The 12,426-nt window shown below is 48.0% G+C and overlaps 2 protein-coding genes across 2 annotated transcripts in view; one reads left to right on the forward strand and one right to left on the reverse strand.

Moving 5' to 3' along the window:
- The window catches only part of LOC106821478 (tectonin beta-propeller repeat-containing protein-like), a 20,694-nt gene extending 20,032 nt beyond the window's left edge, over nucleotides 1-662 (forward strand). Inside the window, exons 13-14 of the mRNA XM_014826303.1 lie at nucleotides 176-269; nucleotides 631-662. Of these exons, the coding sequence (XP_014681789.1) occupies nucleotides 176-269; nucleotides 631-662 (126 nt within the window). The remainder of the gene's footprint in view (nucleotides 1-175; nucleotides 270-630) is intronic.
- A 660-nt stretch (nucleotides 663-1,322) lies between these two features.
- LOC106821479 overlaps nucleotides 1,323-12,426 on the reverse strand; it is a 13,452-nt gene continuing 2,348 nt past the window's right edge. Inside the window, exons 2-5 of the mRNA XM_014826304.1 lie at nucleotides 9,264-9,436; nucleotides 8,715-8,831; nucleotides 1,853-2,158; nucleotides 1,323-1,406 (exon numbers count right to left, since the gene is read on the reverse strand). Of these exons, the coding sequence (XP_014681790.1) occupies nucleotides 1,323-1,406; nucleotides 1,853-2,158; nucleotides 8,715-8,831; nucleotides 9,264-9,436 (680 nt within the window). The remainder of the gene's footprint in view (nucleotides 1,407-1,852; nucleotides 2,159-8,714; nucleotides 8,832-9,263; nucleotides 9,437-12,426) is intronic.

A 12,426-nucleotide genomic window follows, 5' to 3' on the forward strand; every position in this document is an offset into this window, starting at 1 on the left:
CTCTCTTCTTCTCTCTTCTCTGCGCTCTCTTCTCTCTCTCTCTCCTCTGCTCTCTCTTCCCTCTCTCCGCTTTTCTCTCTTCTCTCGCCTCTTCGCCTCTCTCTCTTAGTGCTCCCTACATTTTCTGCCAAAATACTGCCTGGCCCCCAAGGTTTTCTGTCACCTATTGTAGGTTATCACCGCTTGCGTCACCTACGCGCACAGAAATGGCGTAGGAATACCGCGATCCCTATGCAGCATTCAGTGCGAGCCAAGCAAGGGACACGTCGGTCTGTTCCACTTTTGCGTGTCCTGCCGTTTTTTTTTTTTCCGGGCGTAAACAGAGCTGGAAGCCAATATTACGCCAGGGCTCGGAGCGATCACCTACGATTTGACTCCGCCTGTTGTTGGCACACTGTGCTAGACAGTTTTGTGGCTGCCTAGCCTAGCATGCACGCACGTAGGTCGTGCTCAGGGTATCCCCGCCGTCCCCGCGGCGGCGCCAGTGACGACCGTGTCCGCTCCCTCGTGCCCGCCGTCCGTCGCTCACTGACGCTATGCAGCCTTCCCAGGGGCTCGTGTAAGTAGTCTAACGTCGGTAGAATAGGCTAGTGCAGAGTGTCTGACGATGCGTTATAACGTATAACGCAGACGGCGGTACGCAAACACAATGCATGTACTAGCGGATGTACCACCTAGAAACAGCACACGCAGCGCGTCGTCGTGCGTGCGTTGAGTCGCGTCTGCGTGCATTACCGCCATTTCTGTATCGTAATAATAATATAAAAGTTAATAATATGTTTTGGGTGTTTAATGTATACATGATATATTTAATATTTTTCGTATTTTATTGAATGTATTTACCTACGTGCCTCATGCTGTCGCACTGTCTTGAACAGTGAACGATATGGGCATGTCAATTGCCACAATCCTATATACGTATTCCTTCCATAGAATATCATGATAATATATATATATTTGCGTCATGAAAGAATTTGATTAATAAACATAATTAACATAAAAAATGTTTGCTGTTAATATACTACATATATATATTTAAATATTTTCATAATAAATTGAAATTAAGAAGTGTATTCATACTCGCGATGGCGGCTATATCAATTGCCACGATTCCATTATATCGTAATTCTTCCATACATATGATGATAATGAAAATTGCCATTATAAAAGTAAATGTGAATAATTCGACCACACTTGCGCGAGTTGATAATAAGTTAATTGCACACATAATCTACTCGGTGATCATGAGAAGGGGCGCACCCAACCTACACATAAGTTAGCTGTTTCACACGCCGTTATGCGTTTGGCTCGAGCCAAACGGGCTAGATTTGTCGCTCGGGCATATTTGGCTCGGCGGCCGGGTTGAGTTCGGCGCGTTTCACCAACGTACCGCAAGTGAATACTGTCTGTCAAATTCCAAATTCAAATTCAAATAAATTTTATTAGCACAAATATCTCAGATACTTTGGCATAGTGATCGCGCAGATGGGCGTAGTTTACGATTGTAGAGTGTTTACTTACGCTTCGATTATTTACGTTACGTACGTTACGTTTCAATCTTGAAACGTGCATCCTGATCAAATTTTTCGAATTTTTATACTGTTTTGGACTTTATTTTGTCGAAGTACACGTTCGACCACTCGCGGCATCTACCGCTCAACGTATTTCTAACCGCTCTTACCCCTCGCCGAAGCTGTCGTAGCTAAACATTTGGCTCGGCCTGGTCACGTTTTCGCATGGACCAAATCTGGCACGGGGAGCCTAATTAGGCTCGGGCCAAAAAAGCGTCCGTCTGTGAACGCTCGGCTCGAGCCAAATCTGGCACGGGCCTAAAATTTTCAGTGGGGGGGGCTCGGGCCAAAAACGTCCGTCTGACGCGGCCTATTAGCAGATCTTTCAACCCAACTTGTCTCAACTTCTTTCCTGCGCTTAGAATAAAGCCATAAAGATGGCCGACATGAGCGCGTGACGCCACCACGTGATCCACACGCGATGAACACGTGATCGCCGCCGTTGTTGTGCAAGCTGGTTTGCGCTTTATTGCTGTATTGTTTTCTCCGCTGCCGTCGCCGTCACCGTGTGTCAGTCGCCGCGCCGTCGGCGGGTGAGATTTTCGTGGAATTACGCGTCGGCATACAGTTCCTCGGGCTTGGAGTTCCTAGAGAGGATAACGGTAGGCTGAAAGTAAGCACGGGCGAATACACGCACACGCACGCATGCACGCACGTGTACGTACGCACGCACGCAGGCACGCACGTGTACGTACACACGCACGCACGCACTCACGTGTACGTGCACACGCACGCACGCACATGTACGTGCACACGCACGCACGCATATGTACGTGCGCACGCACGCACGCACACGCTCGAGGTAGATAAGCTGCCTCTTTCTTTCGCTCTGAGTTTCACTCGCGCTCACTATTTTACTTGATTCTCGCCCACTTTCTCTCTCTGTCTCTCTCTCTCTCTCTCTCTTTCTTTCTTTCTCTCTCTCTCTCTCGCTATCCTTCTCTTTCTCTTTCTCTTTCCTTGCTCTCTCTCGTTCTCCATCCTTTTCGCTCTCTATTTCTCTTTCTTTCTCTCGCTCTCCCAGCCTCACCCTCACTATCCTCTTACAAAAATGAGCTGCCTAGCTCAGATTTGGACATTTAATACGTACAACGTTTAATAATACGCCGCATTAAAACAAGTATGCGATTCGCTACTTGCCGTAACCAAGGATCATAGTATACCACGTGTCCGTTATCTCCCGCTATTAGCGGACCGAAATCCTTAGCTGCTGTCCGTCAAGGCAACACTGACGACTGCACCAGCCGGGGCGCATTCTTGACGTCAACTATAAGTCTGCACAAGAGGTTATGATACGCACATAACCTCAAAGATCCAAGTCCAAGCGACTGCATCGAGACGGAAAGAGATAAAATAAATTACGAATAGAGAGCATTGCATAGAAATTTACGATTGTCGTATTTTGTTATTATCGAAGTGTCACTTTAACAGTTCTGCTGTAGAGCTCTGGTAACATTTTCACGCGAATCTTAATAATAAGATCGCCTTAGAGATTTGTGTCACTGCCTCATGCCTCATTAAGTCCTTGATATTGATGGGGGAATCGAACTCGAATTACAACATATTGCATCCATGCAGAGTAGATAACCTGTCTCGTTAATTATAAATCCAATAGGCCTTTTTATAATCAAAGGCATTGATCAGGGAGCAACCGCGTTCTTCCGATTTCAATTAATTGATCAACAGGCCGTAATGGGAATTGTCCTAAATTCCCTTGCCTTGCATTTTCGTCGTCGCGTCGTTTCTTCGTCGAAACTCCTCATTAGGCGAAAGCTTGCACGACGACGGCGGTAGCGACGTGTGGTGGGGATCGTGCACGTTCCAGGCACACGGTGATCTCCACCACAGGCCAGAGTTTGCTTACTGACGCCATACTTGCGGGCGAGGTAACACGGTAGCCTGTCGCGATTCAATGCGTAGCAGAGCCGGATTGATCTATTATTATTATTATTTACTTATATATTATTATTATTATTATATTATTATTTATTATTAATATTATTATTAAATCTTTATTAAGAATAGATTTTAAGATGTTTGTTTAGTTTAGTTTCATTTTCTAGTGCGCGTATGCCTAATGTCTTTGGTTAAACTCACGGGAATTAAACGTGCCTGTACTTTCATTCACTTAGGCCCCTGTTATCGGACTTGGTTATGTCTATATTTCAGGCCGGTACGCCGAAATCTTTTTTCCACGGAGGATTCCGGACCACCACAGATAGTGTTTAGTAATATATTGTCTATTAAGACGAACCTGGTTGGATTATAGTTAGTTTGTTAGCGGGTTAGGGTTACGGGTTAGCTACTAGTGGGTGTATAAATTTTATCATTTGTTGCTGTCGATGGAAGGTCGAGTGTAGAATTGGAAGCTGCGCTGATTGGCTGTGCGGTCCGGAACTCTCTGCGGCAAAAAAATTGTGCCCCGGATAACGAGGAGCATAATTTGACATATTTGTCACGTGGTTTGTGCTTATAACCAATCAGCATGTAATCGCGGTGGGAGAAGGAGGGGCAGAAGGCTGTGGAGGAGAGAGCTCGCGAGGAGTGGGGAGAAGGGAGAGCGTGGTGGAGAAGGGCGGAGGGGAGAAGCTGGTGAGAAGGCAGAGCTGGAGAAAGAGGAGGTGGTGCGTGAAGTGGCTGGAGAAGGGATAAAGCGTGGTGTGCCAGGCAGAAGCGCAGTCGCAGGGCAGGGACCTCCCTTCGTGCCTAGGCACACACCTTCTCCCTTCTCACCAACCTTCACCACCACCTTCTCCACCACCTCCTTCCTTCTCCACCAAGCTTCTCCTTTCTTTCCCTTCTCACTTCTCCACAGCTTCTCCCCTCTCCTTCTCCACAGTTCCCTCCTCTTTCCCACTTTCCCTTCTCCCTTCTCACAAACCCCTTTCGCCTCTCTCTCTCTCTCTCTCTCTCTCTCTCTCTCTCTCTCTCTCTCTCTCTCTCTCTCTCTCTCTCGCTCTTTCTCTTCCTCTCTCTCTCTCTCTCCCTTTCTCTCTTTCCCTCTCGCTCACCCACTCACTCACTCTATCTCTCACTATTTCGCTTGCATATACACGGCGAGTGTATAATAATAACAATCTTCCGCGCACTGGGCCGTATCCCTCCGTACATACAGGTCACACAGACGCGCCCTCCGCTCTGTCGTCGGCGCTAACTATACGCACTACTGCTCATAGGGTCCATGTCTCCCAGGGTACTGCCGGAACGTACCCTGGTAACTATTTGATATGGTTAGGATTAGGGTTAGGGTTAGGGTTAGGGAGTAGACGTAGGCGACTCCCTAGACTCGTTAATGGAGTAGGCGAAGTATGGTCCGGCATATTATATAGTACCAGCTAGGGTACGTTCCGGCAGTACACCGGGGGACATAGACCCTCTCAGCCGTACTACTACTATACACGGAGCAGCAGCAGCAAACCTGCGCATCTGCTGAAATAATCATAATAGACGCGCTGATCGAAGCCGCAAGGTCATTATCGAACCATCCGCTGGTATGCATGTATACACGCACGTACGGATTCATTGGAAGTAGAAAGTCGGCTCTACGGCAGCAGTGGCAGCAGTAGCGGCGGCATCGGTGTATCCATCATTGATCACCATATCGACGTCCATCGTGCAAGATCTCCCTCCCTCCCCGCATGCAAGCAAGCCTGCATGCACGCGCACAGCAGCAGCTAATATATTAGCTCTAGTACTAGAACCCGCTTACATTAACTGCCGCTGGCAGCGGCAGTTAATGTAAGCGGGCTTTAGTACTAGAGCTACCACTATATGTGCATGCTTGCTATTCCCTGGTTAGGGGATCCTGGGGCCCCGTTGTCCGCGTTGAATTTTTTATGTTGCGATGCGCGCTGTGTCGTGGCCGAGGGCCGACGCAGTGGGCAATTAATCAAATCACGCGTCATTTTATAGTAGGGCATTGGAAACGGTGTGTGTGGTACAGCATGCAGTAATCGAGGGTATATATATGTATATCAAGAGTACCATGCTAGAAAATTCTAATATTTTCTGAGCGAGAGAAAGAAAGAGAGAGAGAGAGAGAGAGAGAGAGATGCTGATCACATAACTGCACGCGGAAACGCAGTAGTAATGTTTACATGGCTGAGAACGTATATGGAACTAAAACGTGTTTGACGATTTCCTCGCGTATATATATAGCGTAGTAGCGTACCTCTCCATATTGAAACATAAAGAAGACAGAACACGTACCTGCATGTCAATGTAGCTCTGATAGCAAGGCGATGGTGTCGAAGTTAGAACTAGAAGTAAACGCTGAGTCATGTGAATCTACCGATTTGCCCGCGGGAGTTGAACGCGAAAAAGACGCGTATCTGGACGGAAAACGTCATCCGTTACGTCATCGGGGCTGTCGAATCAATTTCCCGCGAACAACCAGTAGAGCTAACGATTGGTTGACCTCGATGACGTTTCATCCGACCGACACACTCTGGTGACGTACGTAAGTTCGCCGAAAGATGGCAGGTTTTTTTGGTGAATTTCATATCACGTTTGTTGTGTATCCAATAGGTCTCTAATAAGTTGACCTACTTCGTTGAAATTGCAACAGACATATCGGTAATATGATCAGAACCGCCCCATAGACTGTTTTCTTTGCGGAACGCGTTTTATTGTTGTTCTAGCGTCATAAACCGAGCCAGCAAGTCGGTAAATTACTAATTAAATGGAGCTAACTAGTCTACACTACAGTACAAGTACAATACAGATTACAGTACATAGTTTGCATTTCCCAAGCCAAGGTCCTCAAGCCGTAATGACAGGGTTGCTGTTAGTTAGTACTATAGGCCTCGTCAATTGCTACAGGCCCGTGGCAGTGATAACGGGGACTGTAGGCTTGCACTAGGCCCTACAGATAAGTTACTGAAGCTGAGAGGGTCTATCACTCTATGTCCCCCAGGGTACTGCCGGAACGTACCTTGGGTACGGTCCGCTATACCGGAACGTACACTGGTACTATCTAATATGCCGGACCGTACCTCGCCTACTCCACTAACGAGTAACGAGTCTAGGGAGTCGCCTACGCCTACTCCCTAACCCTAACCCTAACCCTATCCCTAACCCTATCCCTATCCCTAACCCTATCCCTAACCCTAACCCTAACGAACTAACCCCTGTAGGCAGCGAACTAACCCTTGTAGGCAGCAAACTGACCCTTGTAGGCACCGAACTAACCCTTGTAGGCAATGAACTAACCCTTGTAGGCACCAAACTGACCCTTGTAGGCAGCGAACTGACCCTTGTAGGCAGCGAACTAACCCGGCTCGTAGACAGCAAAACTGCCGCCTGCTGCCCTTAACTTTGAACCCTGATAATATAGCAATAATACCGCTATAATAATTTTGATTTACCAATAATACAATGCATTAAAGTTTCCTCGTAATCATTACAACTATTCTCATTAGACTTTACCAGTTACATCTACCAGTAGCCCCGATGCACCACCATGGGCTTTCTTCCACGGGTCCTGAACTAACTCGCTGTTGGTATAATTTGCAGGTAAAATGTCTAGCAGCCTGGTCGTGCCGCTGGTGCTGTGGGGTCGTAAGGCTCCCACGCATTGCATAACCTCGCTTCTCATGACCGCTGCGCAGGACGTGATCGTCACGGGAAGCAACGACAGTCAGATATGCATCTGGGACATTTCCAAGGACATGCGAGTACGCGCGCGATGCCACGTTTTTGCCGACTAGTTCCCCTTTTGTCTGATGCCTCTGTAAATTTGTTACGTCGTAAGCGGAATTGGATTGTTTTTGATTTTGCGGAATGTAAACACTCGTATGTGATCGTCGAATGTAACAAAGGAGATTTATTACGCGCGTTCCTCACAAGTGTCGTGCTGTTCGTGAACTGAGCCTGCGGCTCACTATTTTGGTTGCAGCTCACTCCGAGGGCGATACTGTTCGGACACACCGGCTCGGTCACTTGCCTCGCTCAGGCGTTCCTCGCTCCAGACCAGCACCTTCTCATTAGCTCCACCGATGTCGGGTAAGACTAATAGCTAGGAAGTCCAGCAACAGCTGAACAAGAAATACGCGCGACGTGTGTCGTGTAGCAGGAGCGTACAGTGAAGGTGGTCGGGCATTTTCGCAATATGTCGAGTTTGGGGACAGAGTTCACGATGTTTGATGCAGGAAAGATGTTCAATGCAGGAAAGTTTCAGAGCGTAATCATGAAGAGTGTGTGAGATGTAGTCGTATGCTGGAGCAGAGATATTACCCTGCCTCACATATGTAGGCACCTATGGCATTGACTGCAGCATACAAATTACAGGCCATTGTCTTCAGTTACGATTTAAGAGTACGTGGGCATACATGATTAATGCATAATGTAAAAGACGGTCACACGGGTATTAGCGGCCACCTGTATAGAATATATCCACTTGTTTGTAAAAGACACTCAGCATTTCGCTATTCCCCCTGACTGGCAGTTATAGGAGTGAAACCACATGTAGAATGGTCGCCTATCCATTTCCATTGAATGACCGATATATATATATATGAATGTATGTACACAAGTTTTTTGACTGTAAATGTAAATATTAGGCATCGATTATCTTGATTATCTGTCGAATTCTTCCATCTCGCTCGCTCCGACGCTTATTCGCGTGACGACAATGACTACATCTCTCTCTCTCTCTCTCTCACTTCTTCTGCCGCGCTCTCACTTCGCCGTTCTTTCTCTCTCTCTCCTCCCCGCACAGTGAGATGTGTCTGTGGGACCTCGCTGACGGCCGCTGCCTCGAGCAGACGAAGTCGTCCAGCGTGCACGTGCACATGCTCGTCTACCTGATGAGCATCACGCGCGACACGCGCTTGTTCACGCACGGATTCTACCCGGAGATACACGTCTACGACCCGATGAGCCTCACCCTCATCTTCTCACTGTCGTCAAAGGTCGCTCCCGACTGGATCAGTGCCCTCACGATCCTGCACCCGCTGCGCAGGCAGGGTGGGTACGCGTGGATGGCTGAGTGTGTGTGCGTGCGTGCGTGCGTGCGTGCGTACTCTCCCAGCCTCACCCTCACTATCCTCTTACAAAAATGAGCTGCCTAGCTCAGATTTGACATTAATACTACGAACGTAAATAATCGCGACATAAACAAGTATGGATTCGCTACTGCCGTACCAAGATCATAGTATCACCGGTGTCCGTTATCTCCCGTATAGCGACCGAATCCTTGCTGCTGTCGTCAAGGCAACACTGACGCTGCACCAGCCGGGGGCCATCTTGCGTAACTATAGTCTGCAAAGAGGTTATGATTACGCACATAACCTCAAAGATCCAAGTCCAAGGGACTGCATCGAAGACGGAAAGAGATAAATAAAATTACGAATAGAGAGCATGATAGAATTTACGATTGTGATATTTTTGTTATTATCGAAGTTCACTTTAACAGTTCTGTGTAGAGCTCTGGTAACATTTTCACGCGATCTTAATTATAAGAATCGCTTAGAGATTCATGTTCACTGCCTCATGCCTCATTAGTCCTTGTATTGATGGGAATCGAACCTCGAATTACATACATATTGCATCCATGCAGAGTGATACCTGTCTCGTTTATTTAATTCCCAATTAGGCTTTTAATCAAACGGATTGATCAGGAGAACCCGCGTTCTTCCGATTTCCAATTAATTGATCAACAGGCCGTATGGGAATTGTCCTAAATTCCCTTGCCTTGCATTTTCGTCCGTCGGTCGTTTCTTCGTCGAACTCCTCATTAAGGCGAAAGCTGACGACGGACGAGCGTAGCGACGTGGTGGTGGTGATCGTGCACGTTCCACCGCACACGGTGATCTCCACCACAGGGTTTGCTACTGACGCCATCTTGCGGGCGAGGTAACCGTAGCCTGTCGCGATCAATGCGTAGAGAGGGATGACTATTATTATTATTATTATTATTATTATTATTATTATTATTATTATTATTATTATTATTAATATTATTATTAAATCTTTATTAAGAATAGATTAAGACTGTTTGTAGTTTGTTTCATTTTTAGTGCGCGTATGCCTAATGTCGTGTTAAACTCACGGGAATTAACGTGTGTATTTATTCACTTAGGTCACCGTGTTATCGACTTGGGTTTGTCTATATTCAGGCCGGTACGCAAAATTTTTTTTCCCACGAGAGTTCCGAACCCACCACAGATAGTGTTGGAACTACCCTGTAGCAGCGCAAACTAACCCTGTGTAGGCCAGCAAAACTGACCCTTGTTAGGCACCGAAACTAACCCTTGGTAGGCATATGAACTAACCCTTGTTAGGCCACCAAACTACCCTTGTAGGCAGCGAACTTGCACCCTTGTAGGCAGCGAACTAACCCTGGCTCGTAGACAGCAAAACTTGCCGCGCTGCCTTGCCCTTTAACTTTGAACCCTGATAATATAGAATAATACCGCTATATATTATTGATTTACCAATATACAATGACCATTAAATTTCCTTCGTAATCATTACAACATTCTCATTATGACTTTTACAGTTACATCTACAGTAAGCCCCGATGCACCACCATGGGCTTTCTTCCACGGGTCCTAAACTAACTCTGCTGTTTGCATAATTTGCAGTAAAATGTCTAGCAGCCTGGTCGTGCGCTGGTGCTGTGGGGTCGTAAGGCTCCCACGCATTGCATAACCTCGCTCTGCTCATTGACCGCTCCTGCAGGACGCGCTGACCGATCGTCAAGGAGCAACGACAGTCAGATATGGCATCTGGGACATTCTCAAGGACAATGCGAGTCCTGCGCGGCGAGTGCCACGTTTTGCCGCACTAGTTCCCTTTTGTCTGATGCCTCTGTACAATTTGTTACGTCGTTTAAGCGGAATTGCGATTGTTTTTGATTTGCGGAATGTAAAACACCGTATGCTGATCGATCGAATGTAACGAAGGAATTTTTTACGCCGCTTCTCAACAAGTGTCGTGCTGTTTCGTGTGAACTGAGCCTGCCGCTGCCATATTTTCGTTGCAGCGCACCCAGAGGGCGATATGTTCGGGGACACACCGCTCGCGTCACTTGCCTCGCTCAGCGTTCCTCGACTCCATGACCAGCACCTTCTCATTAGCCTCACTTGGATGTCGGGTAAAGAAGCCTAGAAAGTTCCAGCAACAGCTGAACAAGAAACTAGCGCCGGCGTAGTGTCGCTGTAGCAGGAAGCCGTACAGTGTGAGACGTGTCGGGCCAGTTTTCGCCAATATGTCGGAGTTTGGCGGACAGGAGTTTCACGATGGTTTGATGCCAGGAAATGATGTTCAATTGCAGGAAAGTTTTCAGAGCGTTAATCATGAAGAGTGTGTGAGATGTAGTCGCTATGCTGGTAGCAGAGAATTACCCTGCCTCACATATGTAGGCACTCTATTGGCATGACAGCAGCATACAAATTACAGGCCATTGTCTTCAGTTAATATTTAAGACGTACGAGTGGGCATACATGATTAATGATATGATAAAACTAAAGACTAAAGGACAGTCATACGGGTGATTAGCGGGCCACCTGTATAGAATATATCCACTTGGTTTGTAAAGACACTTAGCATTTCGCTATTCTCCTGACTGGCAGTTATTTATAGAGTCAAAAGCACATGTGTTACAATGCATCACCTATCCATTTCCATTGAAATGGACGATATATATTATATATATATGAATGATATTACACAAGTTTTTTGACTGATAAATGTAAATATTAAGGCTATCGATTATCTTTGATTATCTGTCGAATATCTTATCATCGCTCGCTCCTACGCTTATTCGCTGTGATCGACAACGACTACATCTCTCTCTCTCTCTCTTCTGCTCTCTCACTTCTTCTTGCCCGCGCTCTCACTTCTCACCGCTTCTCTCTCTCTCTCTCTTTCTCTCTCTCTCTCTCTTCTCTCTCTCTCTCTCACACTTCTATTTGCCGCGCTCTCTCTCTCACCGTTCTCTTCTCTCTCTCAGCCTCCTCCCCGCACAGTTGAGAATGTGTCTGTGGGACCTCGCCTGGATGGCCGCTGCCTCGCAGCAGACGAAGTCCTCCAGCGTGCACAGTGCACATTTGGCTCGTCTACTGTATGAGCATCACGCGCGACCACACGCGCTTGTTCACGCCGCGATTCTACCCGGAGATACACGGTCTTACGACCGATGAGCTCTCACCTTCATCTCTCACTGTCGTCAAAGGTCGCTCCCGACTGGGATCAGTGCCCTCACGATCTGCACCCGCTGCGCAGCAGGGTGGGTACGCTCGTGGATGGCCTTGTGTGTGTGTGTGCGCTTGCGTGCGGTTGCGTGCGTATGTTGTGCGTGCTGCGTGCAGTGCGTGCTGCGTGCGTGGTGCGTGGTGCGTCGGTGCATTCGCTGCGACTACGCTCTCCCGTAGCTCGCATCAGCCGCCTACTTCTCGCGCGTTGTGTCGCGCTCATCCTGGTGGCGATGCTGCGTGCTGTGCCGTATGTGTGCCGTGCGTGACTGGGATCAGTGCCCTTCACAGACCCTGGCCCACCGCCTTATGCCGCAGGCAGGGTGGTACGCGCATGGATGGCTGAGTGTGTGTGCGTGCGTTGCATGCTGTTGCGTGCGTGCGTGCGGCCTCGTGCGTGTGTGACTGGCATCAGCCCCTCACAATCCGTGCACCCCGCCCTGCGCAGGCAGGTGGGTACGCCTGTGGATGGCTGAGTGCGTTGTGTGCGTAGCGTGCCTGTGTGCTGTTGCGTGACGTGGTCATGCGTGAGGTGTCTTGATGAATGGCATGCGTGGTGTGCAGTGGTGTGGCGCTGCATCGCCTCTTGTTCGCACGAGATGCGTCAGTGTGCTGATACGTCGTGCACGTACATGGGTGCGTGTGTGCATGTATGAGTG

Source organism: Priapulus caudatus, unplaced genomic scaffold (genome assembly GCF_000485595.1).
Source record: "Priapulus caudatus unplaced genomic scaffold, Priapulus_caudatus-5.0.1 Scaffold75, whole genome shotgun sequence".
Lineage (NCBI taxonomy): Eukaryota > Metazoa > Priapulida > Priapulimorpha > Priapulimorphida > Priapulidae > Priapulus > Priapulus caudatus.